This window comes from Hemicordylus capensis, chromosome 1, assembly GCF_027244095.1.
Source record: "Hemicordylus capensis ecotype Gifberg chromosome 1, rHemCap1.1.pri, whole genome shotgun sequence".
Classification (NCBI taxonomy): domain Eukaryota; kingdom Metazoa; phylum Chordata; class Lepidosauria; order Squamata; family Cordylidae; genus Hemicordylus; species Hemicordylus capensis.
In genome coordinates, this window is record NC_069657.1 from 429,788,925 (window position 1) to 429,813,309 (window position 24,385).

Sequence of the window (24,385 nt, forward strand, 5' to 3'; positions counted from 1 at the left end):
GCCCAGAGACATAAGGTTTGGGCGGTATAAAAATGTTTTAATAAATAAATAAATATATTTCCCTCCCAAATCAGGTGTATTGGTGTTTGTGTGTGTATATAAAATATTATTTCAAGGAGTTAAGATGGTCATCAGCCAGGAGCAGAGTATTTTTGTTGGTGACCCCAAAGTTATAGAGTGAGCAACTGCCACACATTAATATGTGTTTATCCCTAGCTTCTTTTCAGTGACAGTTTGTGAGGTAGGTGTAGGGGAAGAATGGCAGTTCAGTCCCCAAATAGCAGAGCAAAACCAGTTTGGCGAGAAAGCAGCAAAGCAAGAGGTCTTGAGACAGTTCTTTAGTATTGAAGAACTACAAGGATTTATGTAAAGAAAAGGTTACAAACAAATGTGAAAAAGCCTGCAGCTTAATTTCAGCTGTAGCTCATGGCTGAAGAGAGAGACCAAAACAAACAGCCATCTCTGGAGAAACAAAATGGAGACTAACGCTGGAAGAACAAAGAGGGGAGGAGTCGAGCACATTTATCCAGGACCCTAACCTCCCACAGCTGATTGCTGATGCTGCCAGGCAGGGTCCTGGCTCCAACAGTAGGTTTGACTGAGAGAGAAGTGGCTGGCCCAGAGTCACCCAGCAAGTTTCATGGACGAATGAGGTTGAACTGCCTTTTAATGAAAGGCAGTATATAAATTTAACAATATATTTAAAAATGGGGATTTGAACTAGAGTCTCCCTGGTCCTAGTCCAACACTCTGACCACTACATTACAGAAAGAACCAATTCTTTTATACCAGTCCTCTTTACCATTGCAATGATGTTGATTTAAAAAACATTTATGGATGGATTGAAATTTACCATTTTCCAGTCCTACCATTTACAACCGTCTTTCTTGGCGTTTTAAGATATATTTCTTTTACTGTTATGAATTTCCAAATGTATACTTTAACATAAATATATAAAAAAATGTATTCAGGGTAGTCTACCGAACGGAGTCAAAAACAAACAGCTCGTTCATGGCTATAATTTCTTCGCCAACGGCAAGCACGAAAAGAAACAAACTCCGAAAGCAATAGATGAAGTTATTAGTATTTATTGATTACATCATCCAAGCCGGAGAAAGCGCTTTTGCACAAGCTGTGCACGTTTCTAGGCGCTGTCGGCTCTTTGGAGAGGAACCCTGGGCTGCTCTTTAGCTATTTGGCATTGCTCCTCCTTTCTCCTCTCAAGCTAGTCTGAGGTTGCAGGGCTGGTTTAATATTATGTGTTTCTGGAGAAGTGGTGCCTGAAGCCCGGACAAATTTGGGAGAGGGGAGGGGGGAGTAGCGAAGGCAGGCAGGAAAGTAAAGTGGGATAAAGCTCTCGAAGGAGCTGGGGCCTTCCTCCTGCACTCGGAAGAGGGAGGGTTCACACGGCACATGGGAAGCGGTTTGGCATCCTGGAGGAGGCGGGCAGAAAGTGGTGCCCGCCGTCTCGTTGCAGATTTTCCTGCCTGAAGTTCCTCTTTCAGCCGGGCTGCCGGGCTTGCGAGGCACCGTGTCATCGTGCCCAGTTGGGGCGAGAGGGAGGAAAATCCCTGCGAGCCAAATTTGGCACTGGAGGAGAAGGAGGAGGAGGAGACGGAGACGGAGGCGGCGGTGGAGGGAGAAAAGCGACGAGAAGCAATGCTATGACTTGCGTCGCCTGCTGAAAGCGACCGAGCCAGCCCTGCCCGCCCGGCCGGCCCAGACGCTACAACTCCGGGCTGAGCCGCCCGCCGCAGTTCGCCGTGTGAAGCCGGGGTGTCTGCCTGCCTTGCCTGCCTGCCTGCCTTGGGGTGCTGCTGCTGGTGGTTTTTGTTTAAACATGACGATCGGCTGGGCACCATCATGGCCAATGGGACGGGGACGGCGGTCATGCTGAAGTGCGTGGTGGTCGGCGACGGAGCGGTGGGCAAAACTTGCTTGCTGATGAGCTATGCCAACGACGCTTTCCCCGAGGAATACGTGCCCACCGTCTTCGACCATTACGCAGGTAAGAGCGAGACGGGACACGTGTCTGGCGCTGGGATGTGCTGAGTAAGAGCTCTGCGCCCCCCCCCCGCCCCGAAACGGGAACTTCAGCAAAAACTTTGCCATTTTCCTAATGCTTCCCCTTCTCCCCTCTCCCCCATCCGCCGCCTTGACCTCCTGATCAGAGCCTGGATGTCTTTTAAAAAATCCTTTCTTGCTACCCGCCTTAAGACCCCTGGCGTCCCCTTTTGCAAAAAGAAAGCGACTCCCAATGAGTCCCTGAGTGAGACTGCTTTCCCACTCCATCTGTAACATTTTAGGTGTCTGGGACGGAGGGAGGGAAAGGAAAGGACGACTTTAACCTCTCCTACAGATGCCTGCCCCAAACTGTGGTGGACACACAACCTGGTCCACATGCAAAGGTGTCACCTTTTATTTTATTTTTGTCGCTGTATAACCATTCCACTTGCTGTGATGTTCTGTCCCAAAAGTGCTTTCCAGCACAAACCTATGCTGGATTTACTCAGAAGTAAGCTATTTAGTTCAATGGGCTTTCTCCCAAGGAAGAGTGCATTGGATTGCAGCTGTAGAAGTGTGGCTTGCACAGAGGCAGACTGTTTTTCCCTCTGTGCCTTTTAGAGGGGTGTGTGTGTATCTGTGTGTTTTATGATTATTGTTGAGTCTGGGTGAGTAGTTGAAACAACCCGTCTGCTTCTTGGTTTAGGAAAACAGCTTGTGTGTGTGTGTTGCTTTGGTGCTCTCTTTCATTCTCTCTCTCTTTTTGCAGTCAGTGTGACTGTCGGAGGCAAGCAATATCTCCTTGGACTATATGACACTGCGGGACAGGTAAGTAGTTTTCTGATCTGGCAGTTTCAGAGAGCAGGATGGTCTGCTTAAAAATAAATAAAGGAAGGTGATCAGCATATGGTGCCTTCTCAAGCTTAGATCTTTTCATGCTTACTTGCACCCGCTGAATTATTCAGAGACATTTGATTATGTGAAGGTGTCTCACTACAGCAGCTTGTCATAATCGCCTCATTTGCTGTCTGGTCACAGATCTTTAAGAATGAAACTGCTTCCCATCCCCTCACCCCCCATTTCTCTTTAAAAAACAAATTAATTGCAAGCTGCTCAGCTAATGCCATGATCAAGCTCCTGTCCCACCGTAAAAACAACCAGCCGTGAGATACTTTATTTTTAGTTCCAAATGGCTGGGTCCTCTTTTGAGTTCTCTCTTGCTTCTGATTGGTGAGTAGGCAACATGAGCTGCTGGATCTGATTGGTTGATAATGGCATCATCTAATGTTATGGGAAGGCATTTTGTCTGATTGTGTTTATTACAGCCCAGGGACACATCACTTGCTCTCCAGAAATCATTCCTTTGAGTTGAAACATTTGGAAGGAAGGAATGACTGAATAGTTTTGCAGCACTGTAGACAGTGTGCCTTTTCTCTGTTTGAAGCACATCTGCTGAGGAGGGGGAGGGGAAAAAGGGAAACCCAAATTGCAGCTCTAACTTCCAGCTCAGACATAATGAAGACCGAGGGGAACAAGCACCCACTGCTGCCTGCCAGTTTGCATTCTTTTAGATGTAATGGAAGCTGTCTTCTACGATATCCTAACAGTACTTTAAATTAGTGTTGGGCCAGAGTGCTTTAAATACAAATGTGCTTATCAGAGATGCTGGGATCTGAAATGATCCAAGCAAGGCATGTTTGGGAAATGAGTGATGTGGCCAGTGACTCATTCCCCATGATTGCTGTTCATCATCCACATCCTTGAGTAAGGTCCATCCTACTTGATCTGAATAAGAGTGGGTGGGTTTGTGTTCTTGTTTTTGAGGGGAGGATGTCCAAAATGTGTTGATAACCAGATAAATAGCTTGTTGCGAGCCTGTGATACAGCGATCTTCACCATTTTTCAAGCAGGGGCCACTTTGGCAAAAATCCTTCAACATGAGAGCCATTTATCGCTGTGCTGACCTTTGCCCAGTACTGCACTTTCTCAGTGCTGGGAGTTCCCTTTTAAGGAAGATGTCAAGTATAGTGTGCCGTCAAGTTGGTGTCTACACCTGGAGACCACAGAGCCCCGTGGTTGTCTTTGGTAGAATACAGGAGGGATTTACCATTGCCATCTCCTGCACAGTATGAGCATCTTCCTATATCACTGCTGCCCGATATAGGTGTTTCCTGTAGTCTGGGAAACATACCAGCAGGGATTCGAGCCAGCAACCTCTGACTTGATAGTCAAGCCATTTCCCCATCCAAGATGGTGAACATAAGAACAGCCCTGCTGGATCAGGCCCAAGGCCCATCTAGTCCAGCATCCTGTTTCTCACAGTGGCCCACCAGATGCTGCTGGAAGCCACAAGCAGGAGTTGAGGGCGTGCCCTCTCTCCTGCCATTTCTCCCCTGCAACTGGTTTCTCCCCTGCAACTCCCCCACAACTGGTGTAGGGGCTTAAGAGGGCTCTAGCCAAAGTATAGCACTACATAGTGGGAATGGTCATTTCTGCTTGTTGCCAGGGGCACTGTGCAGAGTAATCAGCTTCAGCTAAAGCTTCACCCAGCCCCAGTGAATAATTAGGGGCTCACCTTTCAGGTTGATGGGGGCTGCCACTGGCCCCTCGGCCTTACAATGAGGAATGCTGCTCTCATGCAAATTGGATATGGATTGTTGCCGGATGTGGTATAGGTAATAAGATGTTTAAAGCGGCTCAGGATATGTGGAACTGGGCATTTTGGCTTTTTAACAACTTGCAAACAATAAAAGCAATGATGGGATTGTTCTAATTTGTCATCCAAATCGAAATAGTGCCCATTGCAGTTGGGCGATGAAACATTTATCTGGAGCCATGCATGCTATAAACTTTTACTCTTCACCAGCTGGAGCATTAAGTAAGCATGTAAACAAACCAAGCAAACCCCAACAGCAAGAGTCTGCAATCAGTAAATGAGAGGGACTCCAGAGCAGCATATGGGAAGGAAGACCCTGCCAAACTCTTTTAATTCAAAAGCAAGGGGAGAAGTGTCTTGAAGTCCTATGTATGCTGCAAACTGGTATGGTATAGAAGAATTGTGACTTGAGTTCTTATGGGAGACTGGTGGCTCCAAAGACAACAGCAGCCAAAAAAACCTAATCGACACAAGACCACTGCCTGGATTAGGGATGGAAGAATTTGATGGAGGGCTTAGATATGTGTAGGCCAGAGGGGAAATGAAAAAGAGAGAGCAAAAGATCCATTTTTTTCTGGAGGGTGGGGTTTCCTGGAAAAAAGGTTAACCCCCCTGCAACCCCCCCCCACCTTCATGTCTCTAAGTGGGGTGCTTGGCTATGCCAATGGCCCTGCTCAGGTTCCAGGGAGCAGAATTGAAGTGGGCACAGGTCCAGTGGTGGCTCAAGACCTCTGTGTGTTGGAGGCAGGGTATCAGATACTGTCCCTCCTTGTGCACACCTTCCTCCCCCTCTTACCCCCCCCTTTTTAAAAAAAGAGCAGGGACAGGAGTGCATCTTGCTGGCACCTGAGGAGACCACCTCACCTCGCAGAAGGGCTGCTCCTGCACAGACCACCAATTCATTTCTGCCTCAACTGCTGCTCAAAGTTCCTCCTCCTTGCCTTGCCCACGACAAATAAACGTTACATTGGGAAAGGGGAAAGTGAAGGAGGTGGCGGAGGAGGTGGCATCTCTGCAAAAAACCAAAACCCCTTATCTTGCAGGAGGAGGTAAAGGAGGTCGCAGCAGAGGCTTCCAGAGGCATCTTTTCCCCACTAGGAGTCCTGGCTCGCCCTCCACCCTTCCCCCTGAGCTTCAGCAGCCTCATTTCCAAGCCATCTCCATTGTTGGCTGAGCATGTTCTTTGGTGCAAGGGAGAGAACAAAGAAAACACCCAGCCAGCAATAAAGCCATGTGGGCCCTTTTGGGTGCTGGCCGCCCCCCCCCATCCCCGCCTCTGATGTCACACACAGAGGTTGTGGCTCGCATGTGTGAGGGTGCCACCGGGAAGAGGGTGAACATGAGCCCACTCTCCGCTAGCTATGCACCTGATTCTCACGGGGGAAGAAATTGCTCTGCATGTCTGTGGGGGCCCCACGCTGTTGCCTTCTCCTTTGCCTCCCTATTCCCGGTGGTAACTCTTTTTGGGGGTGTGTGTGAAAGGGAGGCCTTTTTGAGGTCTTTTTGGTGAGCAGAAGGTTGATTGCCAAGCCGTACTTGAAATGATGCTTCTTTCTGTTGTTCTTGGCTGTACAACCCTCAGGGACATGTTTTGGGGGGCACAGTGGGCTTCAGAGGGAAAGGGAAATAGTTTTAAAAATGTCCCTCCTCCCTTTGTGATGATGCAGTGTGAGTCTGGATGTCGGCCACTGTTTTACCAGTACAGTGCTAGCCTGGATGTTGTTGTTGTTATTATTATTATTAATAATAATTCAATTTCTATACTGCCGTTCCAAAAATGGCTCAGAGTGGTTTACACAGAGAAATAATAAATAAATAAGATTTTGGCAGATTTTTGTTGATGCCACTCTGCAAACAAAATCAGCTTGTTCAAAAAACCAAAATCTAGGCAGAAATTTTATTTATTTATTTTATTCATTCGATTTCTATACCGCCTTTCCAAAAATGGCTCAGAATGGTTTACGCAGAGAAATAATCCTCTTGGTGTCTGTCCGTGGACAGACACCAAGCGTGCATTCGTGCCTGGCCTGTTCTGGGCATGCACGAAGCGCATGCCCAGAACAGAGCCAGGGAGACACAACCGCCAGCACCTGGCGGCCACCCCGAAGAAGCCGGGTAAGCAGTGGCGGGGGACACTGGCCGAGGCGGCGGCGAAGCGGTGCGGCCAAGGCGGCGGGGGAGCCATGGCTGCGGCCTGGCCGCGCCGCCGAAACCGGGCAGGGAGAGGAGGAGGCGGGGGAAGCCGGACGAGGTGGAGGCGGAGCCGCCGCCAAGGCCTGGCGCCGCCGCCGAAGCCGGGTGGCTTGGGGCCCTTGCCCGGCCGGGGAGACCGGCCACGGCATAGAGGCTGGTGGCGCCGCCGCCACAGCCGATAACCGCCCTCCCGCCCTCCCAGCTGCCCGACTTCCCCTTCCCCGCACCCCCCCCCAAAGGAATAAGGGCCTCTGCGGCCGCCGCCGAAAACCGCCCTCCCAGCTGCCCGAGCCCTCCTGACCCAAGTCAGGGCTCGGGCAGCTGGGAGGGCGGGAGGGCGGTTTTCGGCGGCGGCGGCCGCAGAGGCCCTTATTCCTTTGGGGGGGGGTGCGGGGAAGGGGAAGTCGGGCAGCTGGGAGGGCGAATTTGGGCCCCTTCCCTTCCTAGCGCCCGTTATTCAACAGGCTAAAATTTACTTGTAAATAAATAAGATGGATCCCTGTCCCCAAACGGCTCACAATCTAAAAAGAAACATAAGATAGACACCAGCAACAGTCACTAGAGGTACTGTGCTGGGGGTGGATAGGGCCAGTTACTCTCCCCCTGCTCAATAAAGAGAATCACCACATTAAAAGGCGATTAACTTTGCCAAGTTAGCAGGGGTTTATCAGTTAACCATGATAAATATTTATATGCTATTTTCCAACAACAACAAACGTTCACAAAGCAAATAAAATGGGATCAAATGAAAGTTCCAGAGGGGTTCTTAATCTAAGAAGAGACCACTAGCAAACAGCCACTGGAGAGGTGCTGGGCCAGTAGCTCTCTGCCTGCTAAATGTAAAGAGTGTCACCACTTTGAAAGATGGCTCTTCGCCCGGTTAACAGGAGAGGCTGAAATAGCTGGCGGCTGTTCTTAGGGCAGAGTGCAGCCCAACATCTGGTTGTGGAGGTGGTGATGGCAGGGGCAGACAAGGCCTTGATGGGCTGGCTGGAGAGGTTCACCAGGCCTCTGAGGAAGGAACTACATGGGAAGCAAAATGAACTCTAGGCCTGAAGAATCATTGGCCATTAAGGAGGAACTAGCCGACCCCACACAGAGCATCTGTGCGCTCTTTGGGGCCGGTGGTTATCTCTCCCCCCACTTCTGCCCCAGTTTCTGCTTCTGGGCCCAGCCACCTCTCCTCCCCACTGCCACATCTGCCCCCCTTTCTTTCCCCCCTCCTGGGCCTTGCCTCCATGGCTGGGCTGGGCCAGGCCCGCCACCAGGCCGCCGCCATGGCAACCAATCCTCCTGGGTGCACCTCAGCCAATCAGGCACGTCCGCCGCCCAACCAATCAGGTGGGCTCTGGGACGCACATTCCAAGGCACACCCAGGAGAATTAATATAATAGATGGTCCTTGTGTGTTGCGGCTGGGGGAAATGGGAGTTGTAATCCAACAACATCTGGGGGCCCAAATTTGAGAACCCCTGCCCTAAAGTGGCTGGGTGTTAGAAGGAGCCCTGGCTGCAGCGGCAGATTATCTGACAGGAAGAGCTTACCTAGCTTGAGCAGGCAAAGAAAGCCCATTGCCAGTTAAAGGCCTTTACATCTGGTTGTCCTGGAACCAAAAAGAAATCAAAACTGTCGAGGTCAAATGATCTGATCTGCGAGGTCACAAGACAAGTTGAAAGCCAGTCTTTTGATCACCAAGGCTGGCTTCCCGTACAGTTTTAGACTGCGGCTCAGAAGTTCCCAACTCCTGATTTACTGGCTTGCAGCCAGGTGGGTGAGGGGATCTTTTGTACTCATGCAGGACCTTTGAGCATCTGCTACCAGTATTGGTCTCCCTGCCGCTTTGTGCCCTAAACCAAGGGATGTTTTCTGTACTGATCTATGTTTGGGGTTGCAGTAAAGTCTGTATTTGCAGTTAGTCACATGCCTTGAGGAAGTAACCGTTCCTTTCAGGGAAGTAATGTCCCAGTCCTTCTGCTAAAGCTGTCTTGTGACACATGGCTATATGTAGGCAGATGGGCTAGTAACATTTTTTTGTTGTTTTTGGATAGGGTTTTATATTTATATGCAGGGCTAATTAAGTGAATTCTGTTACTTTCTTTGAGCCAAGGTATGTCTCTTATTGGTATAATGCAGGAGAATAATGTCAAGGCCATCTTTGGTTTTGGTTGTGTATATGGATCATATCCTCCAATACAGGATGATGATGATGATGAAAAATATTTATACCCCGCCCCTCCAGTACGCTACTGCTCGGGGTGGCTCCCAACAATAAAATAGATGCAATGTAAAATAAAAGTAATAAAATTAACCAAATTAAGTAAACAAGTTAAAAGTCAAGCTAAAAACCACTATCAGTATTAAGTTTCAAATTAAAATATTATTTTAAAAGCTAAAAATTGAGAATTATAAAAACTAAATTGTGGAATGCGCTTGTGGATTATGGAATTTACTCCCTGCTGAGATACAATCCTCCTCATCTCTGGCAATTTTTTAAAAACAGCTGAAAACCCATCTTTTCAACCAAGCTTTCTCAGCTTTTTAAAATTGCCCGTTTTAATTTTATGGTTGTTTTTAAACTGTTGATTTGTTTTAACTTTTATATGTGTTTTATGTTAACCGCCCAGAGATGAAAGTTAGGAACATAGGAAACTGCCATATACTGAGTCAGACCATTGGTCTATCTAGCTCAGTATTGTCTTCACAGAGTGGCAGCGGCTTCTCCAAGGTTGCAGGCAGGAATCTCTCTCAGCCCTATCTTGGAGAAGCCAGGGAGGGAACTTGAAACCTTCTGCTCTTCCCAGAGCAGCTTCATCCCCTGAGGGGAATATCTTGCAGTGCTCACACATCAAGTCTCCCATTCATATGCAACCAGGGCGGACCCTGCTTAGCTATGGCGACAAGTCATGCTTGCTACCACAAGACCAGCTCTCCAGTTTGGGCAGTTTTCTGAATAAGTGGATGGATGGATGGATGGATGGATGGATGGATGGATAAATAAATAAATAAATAAATAAATAACCTGCCAGCAGCATTCTGGACCAGCTGAAGCTTCCGAACAGTCTTCAAGGGCAGCCTCACGTAGAGCACATTGCAGTAGTCCAATCTGGATGTTACCAACACATACATGACTGAGGTCAGGGCCAACATCTCCAAGAAGGGTCGCAGCTGGAGTACCAGCCATAGTTGGTAAAAGGCACTTCTGCACAACGCTGCCACCTGCGCCTCCAAGGACAGCGTCAGGTGCAGAACCAGTACCTTTCAGCAGGCATTCCCTGTTATTTGTTTTAGGATGTCCTGACACTAGTCCACCATAGGACATGCATGCTGACAGTCGCAGGTTCAATCCCTGGTAGCATTTCCAGGAAGGACTGGGCAAGACCTCTGCCTGAAAGCACGGAGAGCTGCTGCCAGTCAGTGTAGACAATACTGAGCTAGCTGGACCAAGGCTCTGACTCGTTATAAGGCAACTTCCTATGTTCCTAAGAAAGGAAGAATGGTAATAAAAGGTTGGAATAGCAAGAGCAGCACATTATTTCCATGTGGAAAGCCAAGGGCTTTGTGTCCCTGCTGAGACCCTAGAAGGAAAACACTACTGGGACTGCATCCCTGCCCATCCTTGCAACATTACAGCACTGGAGACTACATGTGTGAGCACTGTAAGCAGTGTTCCCTCTAACAGGGTTTCCCAGATGTTGTTGACTACAACCCCCATAATTCCCAAGCAAGCACCATTGCAGCTGGGGATTCTGGGAGCTGTAGTCAACAACAGCTAGAAATCCCTGTTAGAGGGAACACTGACTGTAAGATATTCCCTTTAGGGGATAGGGCTGCTCTGCGAAGAGCATCTGCCTGCTTGCATGCAGAAGGTTCCAAATTCCCTCCCTGGCATCTCCAAGATAGGGCTGAGAGAGACTCCTGCCTGCAACCCTGAAGAAGCCGCTTCCAGTCTGTGTAGACAATACGGAGCTAGATAGACCAATGGCCTGACTTGGTAGAAGGCAGCTTCCTATGTTCCTATGAACCTTGCCTGCAAGAGGGATGTGGGCTTTCTGCTTCTGTGGCACTCACCAGCCCATTCATGTAGCTTCTGAAGGTAGAAAAGATACATGTGTTTGTGCATCTTGCGAGCCAGCCAAGAGCCCGTCCTCACTGTTAGCGGAGGTGCAGGCTCTTCCATGCACACTAATAGTGCGTTAGAGTAGCTGTGTCACTACTGACACTGGGAATAAAGGAAGTCGTGGTGCAGCTGCTCTGATGCACAGCTTAGTGTGCATGGAAGGGCCTGCACCTCCACTGGCAGCAAAGACAGGCTCTTGGTTGGCTTGCAAGATGCATGCACACGTGTCCCTTTTTCCAGGGGTGTTGCTCTGCGCAGTATGCAAGCCATTTTCTTCTTAAATGTGCAGATCTTGACGCTCAGGAGTGCAGACAGAAGGAAAGCTTGAGCAACTCAAAATTAAGTGAGGAGTTGCTCCTTACGTTTCCCCCCACAAATAGGGAAAGGAAAAGACACTTTTGGGAGGAAGATAAGGGTTATTAGGTTCGGTGGGGGAAATCCAGTAAAATGAGGGGGGACTCCTAAAATGCTTGATGGGGGAATCTGTGTGTGCCCGTATGCAAAATCCCTCCTCTAGCTGTGAGGAGTCCCACTTTTTTTATAAGAGCGGGTTCACACTCCCAAGGGAGTATTCTAGCAGAGTAAAGTGGAAAACCCCTCCCTATAAGAAAGGCTTGAGCAGTCTTAGGCCTTCAAGAGGCCTCCCTGCTGAAATAAGAGCATCTCCTTCTCTGTTTGTTTTTAGGAGGACCCTGAAGGCGTACCTGTTTTCCCAGGCCTTCAACTGATATCAAATATTTAAATTTTAACGTGTTTTTATCTATTATTATTTTTATCTTTTTATGAATTTTAAATGTTTTCTATTTTATGTTATGTTTTAATTCTGTACACCGCCTAGAGATTTCAATATTGGGTGGCATATGAAATAAATAAATAAATAAGGGTGTGTGACTAGGACAAGACCCGATAAGGCATGACACTCTTTAACAACAAGGATTTATTTATAATTGGATGATAAGGAAAACTATAGAGGCATCACAATCACTGCTTCCAGTCAAGTAAAATCCTTCCCCAGGAACTACAAGAACCATGCAGTCAGATCCAAGCACTTAAACAAAAATTTATCCCCTGATGTGTCTAGTTAAACTGGTCCCTATGCTTCCTACTTAGTTCCAGGTAAGGAACTCCCAGTTGATTCCCATCCCTTTACTCCACCCCCCTCACCCCTCTTGGTCATGGCTGCAGTGTTGCTGGCACCTATTGGCCAAGCTGCAGCCCCCTATCCCCAGAGACCTCCTCACCCGAGCCCCACTCCTGCTCCTCCCAACAGGAGCAGCAGCAGCAGCAGTTGACTGGGCCCTTCCTTGATGCCACCATCACCATGGCCGCTCATTCTCCTTAGGCTGCTGACAGACCCGGGCCCATCCATTGCCTGCCTGCCTCCCTCGGCCAATGGCCTCAGTAGCTCCAAACAATAGCAGTGGTTGACTGGGCCCTTCCTTGCTGCTAGTAGGCACTGCCATGGCCGCTTGTTCTCCTCAGGCCACTGAAAGGCTCGGGCCTGTCCCTCACCCTATGGAATCTCCACTGCCCAATCAGCATGATGCTTCTGCTCTCACAGCCTCCTCCTCTCTATCTGCATATGGAATCTCCATTGCCCAATCACCATGATGCTTCTGCTCGCGAACTCTCACGAGAGCTGCCACACACAGGATTAGCCACGGGTACGCCTTAGAGAATTAGAGAGAGGCCGCGACAGATACTCCAACTGTCTGTGTTTATCAGGGACTGATCCTATTTCCTGGAACCTGTTCTTTCTAAATTTCTGTTCTGTCCCTATTTTTGCCTCTTGGTGAAGCATTGTTTATTCCCCGCCCTGCACATACATGGATTGTTATACTTATCATTCTCCCTCCCCAGAGCCTCTATAATTGAATCCCCAAATGGGTGAGAGCACCTGCATGTAAATAGGCACATAATGCTAAAGGACACTGAGTGTATAGCAATATAACACATGGAATGCAGTCTTCAGCAATGTGCTATAGTGGGTGGAGGGCTTGTTCAGTAATCCTTGGTATGAGAATTGGTTGTTAAATATATCCCTATTTTCATCTGTGAAATGTTGGAAGGGTATGGGCTTGGCTCATCTGTTTTGATAATGTGGAATAATGTGTTCTGCATGCACATTATTGCCTGCTTTCCATTTGTGACATCTTGTGGTCAGAATGTTATGCCATTCCTCCCAAGTTGCTTGCCCATATCCCCTACACATTGTATGCCACACCTCCCAGTTTGCTCGGCTATGGCCTTTACACGATTGCATGCATTTCCCTGTTTTCACAGGTGAAATGTTGGAGGATACAGATATTTTGAGATAATTCAGAAGACTGCTTTGCTTTATCTTCAAACAGCTTGAAATGGCTCGGACCTAATAATAATCTGCTCCAGTTGCCCTCCTTCAGAGGTGGCTATCAGAACCAATTTGGTTGTGGTGCACCAACTACAGAACTTCATCCTCAGACATATTTGCTATCATATTTTGCAGAGTGTGTTTGTTTGTGGCATTGTTTGTGCAAAATAAAGTCATACTTGCCAATGCCCTACAGATACCAAATTTTGCATAAATAATCCTGCCACTGAAATTGGCTGAATGAACTACATTTTACACTGGAATACACTCAGTGAATGTTTAACTAATTTATTTTTAAGAGGGAGTTCTGAATATCATACTTTCCGATAACCTACATATACCAAATTTTGCATCCTGTCACTTAGCTTAGGTAAATGCACTACTTTTTACACCAGAATATGCCTGGGGAAGAGTTTAAATAATTTTAAAGAGGAATTCTGAATTTAATCATCATATTTTAACTGCTATTGTTCTCAACAGATTTTAAGTCAGATAAATAATTCCAAAATGACATCCTGCCCAAGAAAAGCAGAACTTGCTCAGATTCAAATTTACTGTTATTCAAATTTACCAGATGTGGTGATTATTCAGTACAATTAATCACATTTGGAGTTGAAATTCTACAAATTTGAAACTGTTCTTTTGCTTGCCTTTTGCAAGCACACTAATAAATTCATTTGTGTATATTGAATTTCTTGAACATTCCTATACAGTAAGTGTAATCTACGCTAAATGACTTTGACCAGTCAACAATGGGCATCACCTATTAGTATTACTATATTTTCAGGAACCAGTTGATAGAGATGTGCACAGAACCACGGTGGGGAGGCTCGAAGGTGGCGGTTAGAGGGTGCACATATCCCTCCCGCCACTTTCCCCCCACCGGCATGTGTTTTTTGAAAAGCCCATCGGGGGGCAGCGTACCTCCCTGCTGCCTCGTTGCCCCCATTTTCCGGATATGACTGGAAGTCTCCGATGCGCCTGCATGCACCAGCACATGCATGGGTGCGACATGTGCACACCCATGCCGACACATGCAGGCACATCGGAGACTTCCAGTCATAACTGGAAAATGGGGGCAACGGGGCAGCAGGGAGGTACGCTGCCACCCCAATGGGCTTTTTAAAAAATGGATGCTGGCAGGGGGAAAGCGGCGGGAGGGGTAAGTGCACTCTCCCCTGTTCTTAAAGCTAGACACCCCCTGCCATTGAACTGGCGGAGCCACCAGTTCCGTGCACATTCCAACCAGGTGAAGGCTGTTTTATTTTCTTTAACTTTTTGTGAAGCCTAATTATGAATTGGCTAATGTTTCAACATATTTCTGCTGCCACAGGTGGCCCTTCCATGAGGCAGTCACCTCAGGCACAGATTTTTGGAGCATTAACAAGGTGGCAAGATGCCCTCCTGCCCCGTACATAAAAATGGGGGAAGGGAAAGAGGGTGTGTGCAAAGTGGGGTGGCATGTGACACCAGGCGCATAGAAATCTTGAGCCACCACTGCCTACTCCCTTTAGTTTGTTCAATACGTATGGCTTAATTTTATTTTACCCTGTCTTAAGTTTGTAGGCCACCTGTTTGTTTGTTTGTTTGTTTGTTTATTTATTTATACATACATACATACATACATATCCCACTCTTCTTCCAAAGGTATACATGGTTCTGTTTCTCCTCACAACAACACTATGAGGTGGGTTAGGCTGAAGGAGAAGTGGCTTGTTCAGAGTCACCCAGTGAGTTGCTTGGCTGAATGGGGATTTGAACTCGAATCTCCCTGGTCCTAGTCCAACACCATAACCACTACGCTATGCTGGCTCCCTTAGAGCCAGCATGTGAAAAAGTTGAATATACATGTTTTCAAAAGAAAAATTATTAGTATGGTTTTACTTGTGTGTCAGAAGTGCTTTTGGGGGAACTTTAAATGTTCTTGTAATAAAAAAGTAATAGTCTGAAAGTGCTTTGAAAAGATTCAAGAACAGCTGTCCTCTTGTCCCAAAGACTAGCTTGTTTCCAAGATCGGGAATAGTAGATTTATGAGTTAGTAGCTTCTGCCTATGGTTCCAACTTCCATTCCGCTCCTCTTCATGGATTTATGTGACGCCATGGTGCCATTCTTACTGGACTTCTTGAAGAATGGTGCCATTCTCACTGGACTTTGGGGCACAAGTCTGGGTGGCAGCGATGTCCTGCACACTTTACGGAAGCCCCTGCCACCCAGCATTCAAGTTCCAGGCTGCTGGCGGCAACCCGCTGCAACTCGCGCTCGGCAGGGACGAGAAGCTAGGACTGGTTCCCAATGTGTTTCTTCCCTCCCTGTAGCAGTGCCCAGCAAAAAGGAGGCATTCCTCTCCATTTTCTGGAACTGGTTGCTGCTGCCACTGATGCCCTTTCACCTGCCACTGCTGCCGCCAAGGTGTGGAATCTGCACACACCTGCTGTCCCCCCGCTGCTGCTGCTGCTTGCAGTCATGAGGAAAGAAAGGGTTAATCAACTTTCCTTCCTGCTGCCAGCCCTGCCTTCTTGCAGCAGGAGGAGCAGCATCCTGATTGGTTCTCTTGGAGTTTGTCTGTTTTGCTCCTCCCCTGCTCAGCATTTGTATGCAAATACAGAGCGAGGAAGCCATCAAGAAGAGCTGAATGGAACTTGTAGGCTGGCTGCTGGGCTTGTCAAGGAAAGTCAGCCTAAAAAACTTATCTATGTGATTGATCCCCCTTGTTTAAGCAACGGTGTTTCTCTCTCTTCCCCCGTATGGGCCATGTGTGTGCATTTGAAAGCTAGTGTGTTTGTGTTTCTTCCCTATGTACTGCCCCCACCCCCATTGTGTGTAGTAGTAGTTGTTGTTGTTTATTTACGATCTTAGATCAAACATCAAATACACAGAATATACACAGTAAAGAGAGAAAACAAAAACAGAAACAAAGTCTAAAATGTCATCAAATACATAAAATCAGGAACCTTTGACAGTAACCGATTGCTGTGCTCTAGCTTCTCTTAGTTTGGTCAATGTGTAACAGAATTTAGCAACCGCCAGGGATATTGTTGGGTCCCTATCTTCTGATAAACATATAAGAATTGTCTCCACTGAGTTGAATTGTCTCAAAAGCCCCATTGTGTGTGTGAGTGAGAGAGAAAGAGATTGATTCTCTCTCCACCCCCCACCCCCAGTACACTCTTTCCCTTCCAAAGAGTTCAGGGTAGTATACAAATTCTTCCTTCCCACTTCTTGTCACACAACAGTCCTGTGAGGGAGGTTTGGAGGAGATAGTGTTTCTCAGCTGAACTGAATTGGTAAGGATTTCCTATTCCACTTTCTTCCCCATCTCTGTGTGTGAGTGAGAGAGAGAGATTTTTAAACTCTTTAAAGAATAATTTTCTAAGCAGTACAACAAGGCGCCAAGTATAAGCCAAAACTGTTCTAGTACAGTAGTAGTAAGAAAAACCCTCCCCACCCCAAGAACAGTCACTATAAAAGGAAATTAGTCACTATAAAAGTATTAAAAGGTTTAAAAATAATAAGAGGGAATAAGAAATGCTCTAACAAAATTGATCTGCCCCGCCGCCTTCTTTTGTTTTATTATGTGCTGGCTGTTGGGTTTCAAGATACTGAACTGCTTAATTAACTAACTAACATATTTTTATACTGCCCAAAACTTACGTCTCTGGGCTTTTTACAACAAAATAAAATAAATGAGAACAGAAAAATTAAAACATTAGTTAAAATAAATAGCAAAAAAGTTAAAGCATTACAATTTAAAATTTCAAAACAATGTTTTAAAACAGTGTTAAAACTATTAAAACAGTATTTAATTAAAAGCCTGGTTGAACAGATGAGTCTTTAAAGATTTTTTTAAAAATTGTCAGAGATCGGGAGACTCTTATTTCACTAGGGAATGCATTCCAAAACCTCGGGGCAGCCATGGAGAAGGCCCGTCCTTCTGTAGAAGGCCCATCCTTATAGCTCTAATCTGGTGTGTATGTTGTGTCTTTCCCTTATATTATTATTAAAATATTTATATGCTGCTTTTTCAGCAACAAAGTTCTCAAAATGGCTTACACAGCAAAATAAATATATCAGAAAACAGTTCTTTATCCCAAAGTTTCTCCCCAACTTCTAGAAACATCACAAATTGCTAAAATGAACATAAGCATTTCCCCCTCCTCCACCATCAAAAGTACATCTTTTTTTATACACTTGCTTTGCAAATCAGTTCGCAATAAATTCATTTTAAAAGCTCCCTTGGCCTTTAAATGCTTGCTTATCTTTAACTCCTAAGAAATTGGGGTAACTCCATATATGCCATTCTGCTCTCCTATTTGAAATCAGATTGGTGGATAGATAGACAGACCTAAATGTATAGCAAATTAGTGGCTTTTCCTTCTTTTTGACATACACGATCGTCACATATGCTTTCTGCTTAAATGTAGTACATAGAAGAGATCAACCTGGGCTGCTTGCTGCTGTGATAGGTGTAAAAGAAACTAGTTGCATTTGCTTCTGAGTTTACATGCTTAGAACTGGAGTGCATGTGGCTAAAAGTTAACATAAATATGTATGTGTTATAGACATACATATATTTTATTATGACACATATCTTGTTCATCCTCCAAAGAGTTCAGGGTAGTGCATATGTTCTTCTTTCCCACTTCTATCCTTACAATTATCCTGTGAGGCAGGTTTGGAGGAGAGAGAGTGTGTCTCACCTAAAGTCCCACAGTGAGCTTCATGACTGAATGGGAAAGGATTTGAATACAGAACCCCCAGTCCTAGTCTTAACACTCTAACCACTATGCCACACTGGTTCTCAACTATGTGCGTATTGATTACAGGAGAAAAAGGAGAGTAAAATCTTCATTTTCAGCAGTGAAGCAAACTAGTGGGGAAGAGAGTGTTGGATACCGTTTTAGAGAGCATGAAATAGTTTAATTATCAAAATGTGGGGATGCTGTGGGCCTCAGCCAGGCCCTGTGGGACCAGGGACTGGGACTTTTAACTACCTAGCAACCCCTCTGCAAGAGAGAGAGGAAGAGGAGAGAGTGGCAGGATTGTCCATGATTGTCTGCAGGTGTGTTCAGAATTGCTTTTTAAAAAATACAAAAAAACACAAATTCAGCTTTTCCCTAAGTGTATTCTGGTGTAAAAAGTAGCGCATTTAGCTAATAAGTGGCAAGATTGTCCATGCAAGATTTGGTATCTTCAGGTCCGTGGGAAGTATGTTATTTAGAATTTATACTAAAAATAATTTTTTAAAAAATCAACCTTTCCCTGAGCATTCTGGGGGAGGGGTGGAGGAGAGAATATGTGTATATAAGGAGATGATGCTTTTTGCAAGTGTGTGGGTGGGAGGTGGCTCAAAACCCATTAGGTCCAGAATCCAAAATTACCTAGCTGCATCTCTGCCTATTGATGAAGAGTGTCCGTACACAATCCTGCGTGTACGTTTACTCTGTAGCTAGATAGTCCTCCTGAGTTGAAATATTCTAGGCCCTATTGAGCAAAAAATAGTCAGTGCACTTGATGACCAAAAGAAGCTTATTACATTCTGCGGCTGTGGTGACTAGTTCCTATTTCTAGGAAGTAAGTGGGAAATGCCACTCTGCCGTGGACATGGCATTCCACAATTCCGCCCAGAGGCCTTTGTATGCTCTCTCTTTTACCAAAACAGAACAATATTCTGGGCTATTTCTCACATAAGTTTCTGCCAATTTGTATTAATTTTTACTAGTTGCAGAATCCAGCTTTCCTTGCAGAATTTGTGAAACATTGGCATAAATGTTTGAGGGGGGTGATTAGTTCAGAATACACACAACCCTGGCCCTGTCTCTCTTTTCTTCGCTCCATTTTATTTTAAGGCTCACAGATAAGCAAATCCAGGCAAAAGCACATGGGTTACACCAAAACCTTCAGTAATAGATAAGATTTTGAGGAGGACTCTCTCTCTCTCTCTCTCTCTCTCTCTCTCTCTCTCTCTCTCTCTCTCTCTCTCTCTCTCTCTTAAAACATTTACATCCTTCCATCCCAGAGTTATTCAAGGTGACTTACAACACCAACATTGGGGATGTGCACAAAATGAAACATGTGACTGTTGTGTTGTTTCGATTAGAATTAGAATCAACACCCCCCCCCCCAAAAAAACCAGGTTGATTCAATCTGGAATTGATTCAGTTTGAATCCGAATTGATTAAACCTGTTTTTAAAGTCAAAGCCTGGGGGGAGGGAGGAGAGCCTCCTTTTAAAATGACAGAAAGAGGCACTGAGGCACCAAGGATCTCACCTTTCATGTGCAGAGAGCGCAGTGGGCGGATGGTGGGGGGGGGGAGATGGCGACCTGACCCACAATCCCCTGGTGGCCCGCTGGCTGCTCCGTTAAAAAAGAAAGAGGTGTGGACTAAAAGGGCATGTTTGAACTGCTCCTTGCTAGTCCTGCTGGCACCAAGGAGTGGTACCAACTGCAGAGTGGCAGTCGCTGCCTCCCCCATCCCCGCGCTGCTGCTTCACAGTTGGCACTGCTCCTCACCAGCCAAACGCACCTCTTTCTTTTTGAAATGAGTGGCCACCAGGAGATAGCAGGTCAGTTTGCCACCTCCCCCCCCCGCTGCACTCTCTGCATTTGAAAGGTGAGGTCTTGGTGCCCCTTTCTGTTATTTTAAAAGGAAGCTCTCCTCCACCCCACCCCACCCGCTTTAATTTTAAAAACTGGTTGAATTGATTCTGATTTGAATCAATTAAATTGGCCAGATTTGAGGATAATAGATTTGAATCCAAATCGCTTCGCACATCCCTAATCAACATATAATAACTCCATACAATTGCCCTAGCTTGGCGGAGAGAATGAAGAGCCCAAAAGATGCTTGTTCCCTCCAGCTAGTGGGTGAAGCTGCCCCCTTTCAGTGATTCTCTGATTTTAAAAAATTGGAGAATTCTGATTCTCATTGGCCTGTGGCCGATGAGGTCAGGCGCAGTTTGAGCACTGGAAAGTGCATGATCTAACTCAACACCTGGACTACAACCACCCTTGTGGCCAGGGTGGATTTGATTTAAATCAAACTGATTTAATTCACGATTTAATTCACGATTTAAATCACTAGTCAGTAAGGCTTGATTTAAATCATAGTTTTCTACATAAAGACTAATTCTTGCTAGTATAACTTTAATATGCAAGTAGATGAAGATTTTTAGAATAACAACTTTTCATATTAGTTTTTTTATCCCCAGTTTAATAGGTTAATCATTCATATTTGGACAACTTTTCTGTTGTACTTAGGAAGGAGAAAAATAATCATTACCTTAATAATAACAATTTAAATAGATTTATTCAACTGAAACAATAACATTACAGCATATGTTATTTGCTTAAACAAACATCCATGTTTGTTAACTAATTTGGCTAAACAAAATATATATATTTTAAGAAACTTAGACTGTCAGCCCAGCCTACACATGAAAAACTTAAATACTGTCCTCTGTAGCTCACTCGTCATCTTCATCTTCTTCTTTGTTCATAATCTGGAAAAGAAAAACAAGCTTTCCTGCTTTATCGGGTCCCAAACGATTTCTCAATTTAGAATGAATGAGTCCAAAGGAAGAGAATATTCTTTCAACGCCTGCAGAAGAAGCTACTGCTGTTAAAAGTGAAATCATTACTTGAACAGTCTCTAAATCCAAGTGCTTAAGTGACTTCCACCAGTTCACTGGTGTGACTTTCTTTAAAATATCTTCAGCAAACATATATTTCTTGAATGGTTCCCCCTTAGCTTTGAAGTTTATTATAGTTGGCATTACAGATGAATGATTGCTGGATACCCATGTCATAGCTAACTCCTCTTCCTCAGCACTTAAGTTTTGACCCTGGTACTGGATATTGACAATATTTGCCAAAAAATGAGCTGGAGACAGTACTTGTCCCATTCGTTTTTTTAATGCTTGTAATTTAATTCTGTCCATGTGTAGTTCTGTTTTTAAGTGTTCACTCAGTTCCTTCCAAATTTCAACAGCATCAGCAATAAAACAGCTATTTTTCTGTATTTTGTTTAAAGATTCAGAGATGGGTTTCAGGATGCTCAGCATATGTTCAACATTTCTCTTAAGCCCAATGTTGAGGATTTTGGCCGTGACAGTGCCATCTATTTTATCTCGATTTTGTTCACAAACTGTCATCAGAATAGGCCAGTTCTTGATATACTGCTCAAAACAGTCCACCACAGAGTTCCATCTAACATCTTGTGGGAGCATTAGCTTGGTTCCACCCATCCTTTTCAGAGCTGCTGCAGCAAAGTGATTGTTACGGAAGTATTTAGCAATTTCAACAACATTAGTCTTTATTTCTGGAACACTTAAGTCTTTGGCTAAGAGGTGCAGCAAATGAGCACTGCAACCATATGTTATTAGCTTTGTATTCCCTTCCTGCTCTTCTAAATTTCTTCTCATCTTGGATACATTTGCAGCATTGTCTGTGACCAAACTGCATACTAGACATTTGAATTTTTGTTCACATGTTATTATAGCTTTTACTGCCACTTCTTGTAAGTATTCTGCTGTGTGTGCATTTCCTGACGTATCAATTGTTTGTGCAAGGAAGACTTTCCCTTCTTCTGTTGTTATACAAGCACATACAATAGGATCATTGTGGACATTACTCCACCCATCAATACTTAGGTTAACAATTCTACCCTCCAGAGCTGTTGCACATTGCTCCATTTCTCTGTCCTACACTTTATCCAGCAGTTTCCCTGCAACATCTGCTCTGCTGGGTGGACTGTATCCTGGTCTCAGTGACTGAACCATATTAATGAAATGTGGGTTCTCAGTCAGATGGAAAGAAGAGTTCGTTGCATAAACAAACTGGGCAATTTTTTCATCAATTAACTCTTTTTCTAATCTGCTAGTTTTTATCACAAACTTATCTATGGTGGTTCCAGGAGGGAAGGATTTTTTCTTTCTTTTAGGTGATAGTGATATGTGGCTGTGGGTGTCTGATGATGATGCTAATGAAGCACTATCCTGGATGGATAACTCTGAAACTGTAGAACAGGAGGATGGTGATCTTGAAGGTGGATAGTTTCCAGAATCCACAAATTCCCCTAAACAAAAAAGTCAATGCTGTTATTTTATTGTTTATACAATTTCTGCTTATTGTACACAGCACTGCCCCAAAAGGAATATTTGCTTTTCTTCATAACTGTACCAAATGACAGTAACATGCAGTAATAATAAGAAATATAATTTTGCTCAAACATGACAGTTCAAGGCAGTCTTTAGAAATATTATATGATTCCATAAAAATGTTTACCAACCTGAAGATCCTGCCTGTTCAAATGTGTTTCTTTGGTCATCTTCATCACAGCACTTCTCATGATGTTGCCTCATTCGGGCCACCAGGCCTTGCATTTCTTTGTTGCAGTGTTTGCATTTTGCACGCATGCCTGCCTTACCGATAGGTAAAGGAACTTCATTAAAATATTGCCAAACTGGGTCTCTTTTATGGCCTGCTGCCATTATAGGTTTTTTCCTCCAAGGAAAGAATGTGATAAACCTCAGGTCATACACACAAAAAGATCCAAAGACTTGTCTGTCTGTGGCTATGCAGTATTGTGCTCAGAAAGTTTCACTTTCATTTTGTACTGTTTGTCTGCTTGCCCCTCCCTCCTCACACTTACTTTCACTTTCTTCTTGTGCAGATCTATTCCACTCCAAACAATCAGAAAAATATTGTTTCTATTCTATTTCACTGAATTTCTTGAAACTTAGCACTGAAGGGGTTGATTCTGTATTCATAGGTTTGTAGAACAATAGGATTAAGGTCTTTTTCTCAACTCTGTTCATGTCATAACATTTTTGCTGTGAAGAAGAGGCATGTGATCTCTGCTGAGTCAAATTCAGTTTTGAGAACTGCAAAAGTAAACCAAGCATCTGTGATAATATCTTGTAGGCAGAGAAACTGCCCAATAATCTTACAAAAACCTCTGGAAGAGCATGACATTGTGAATGGATTAATGGAATTTATTTACCAAAAAAATTAAACATATACAGCCTTATTCTACATAATTAAAAAACTAATCTTTATTTCATGATGGAATAACCTTTGGATGGTAATATATTTTCCTCAAAAAGCATTTTATTTAAAAAAATCTGATTTAAATCAAAAAAATCCGATTTAAATCAAAAAAATCTGATTTTTTCAATTTTTTTTTTAAAATCATTGATTTTTATCCACCCTGCTTGTGGCCTGTTACTGTCACTGTTTGCCCTATCATTTGGTGGAGATCTGCCCATCTCCCCAGTTTGGCAAACCTTTTGCAGGAAGTCATTTCCAGAAATTGGAGGCAGAGAGAAGGCCCTGCTCCTTACCTTTGACAATTTTAATTTTCCAAAAGGATAGTAGTATTTGGAGCAGAGCTCTTGTTGAAAAGCCACAAAATAGTGCTGTTGGCTGTGGCATTCAGCTTCCTAAGAAATGTTGTTTGCTTTTCTTTCTTTTTTAAGAGAGAGAAAGAAAAAACCTCCAGCCCTGATAACAGGGGTGGCCAACCATCTGTTGGACTACAATTCCCATCATCCAGTTGTTGCTGATGATGGGAGTCGTAGTCCAACAGCTGAAGAACATCAGGTTGGCCAACCCTGCCTTGTGGTTTGTTGAGCACATGTGGGCTATTCCTGCGTAACTGTGGGAACCAGAGCAATTGGTGAATAATTGTGCGGGTTCCCTGATATTTTTCAGGTCAGACTTCATGCTAAAGCATGGTTAAGAATGCTTAATGTTGGCTTAATGCAATATTCCAGTTAGAAAAGGGCTTCTAATCAGCTGCCCAACCAGAATCGAAAACCACAGTTTGCACTGAGTTTGCAAAGTAAAGATTGTATTTATTACTAGTGGTTTGTAGTGATGGCTGAGCTGTCAATCCATGACCATGGCGATCACTCCTCCTCCAGAGACTGCTGCCTTATAGAGTGGTCTTGCAAACTCCTGATGCTAAGAGGGCAAAATCGAAAAGCAGTCTAGCTACTCTGAACCACGGACTGCCGTTGGGAAACACCAACCATCTTCAGATTCTAAAGCATGGTTAGTACCAGC

The 24,385-nt window shown here is 44.8% G+C and overlaps 1 protein-coding gene across 2 annotated transcripts in view; it reads left to right on the top strand.

The window, feature by feature from the left end:
* The first annotated feature begins 1,177 nt into the window (after positions 1 to 1,177).
* The window catches only part of RHOQ (ras homolog family member Q), a 60,662-nt gene continuing 37,454 nt past the window's right edge, over positions 1,178 to 24,385 (top strand). For both annotated transcript variants that reach the window (XR_008320203.1, XM_053312299.1), the window contains exons 1-2: positions 1,178 to 2,008; positions 2,774 to 2,832. Coding sequence is in view for 1 of the 2 variants with exons in the window: in XM_053312299.1 (XP_053168274.1) it covers positions 1,864 to 2,008; positions 2,774 to 2,832 (204 nt within the window). In the remaining variant the exon portion in view is untranslated. The remainder of the gene's footprint in view (positions 2,009 to 2,773; positions 2,833 to 24,385) is intronic.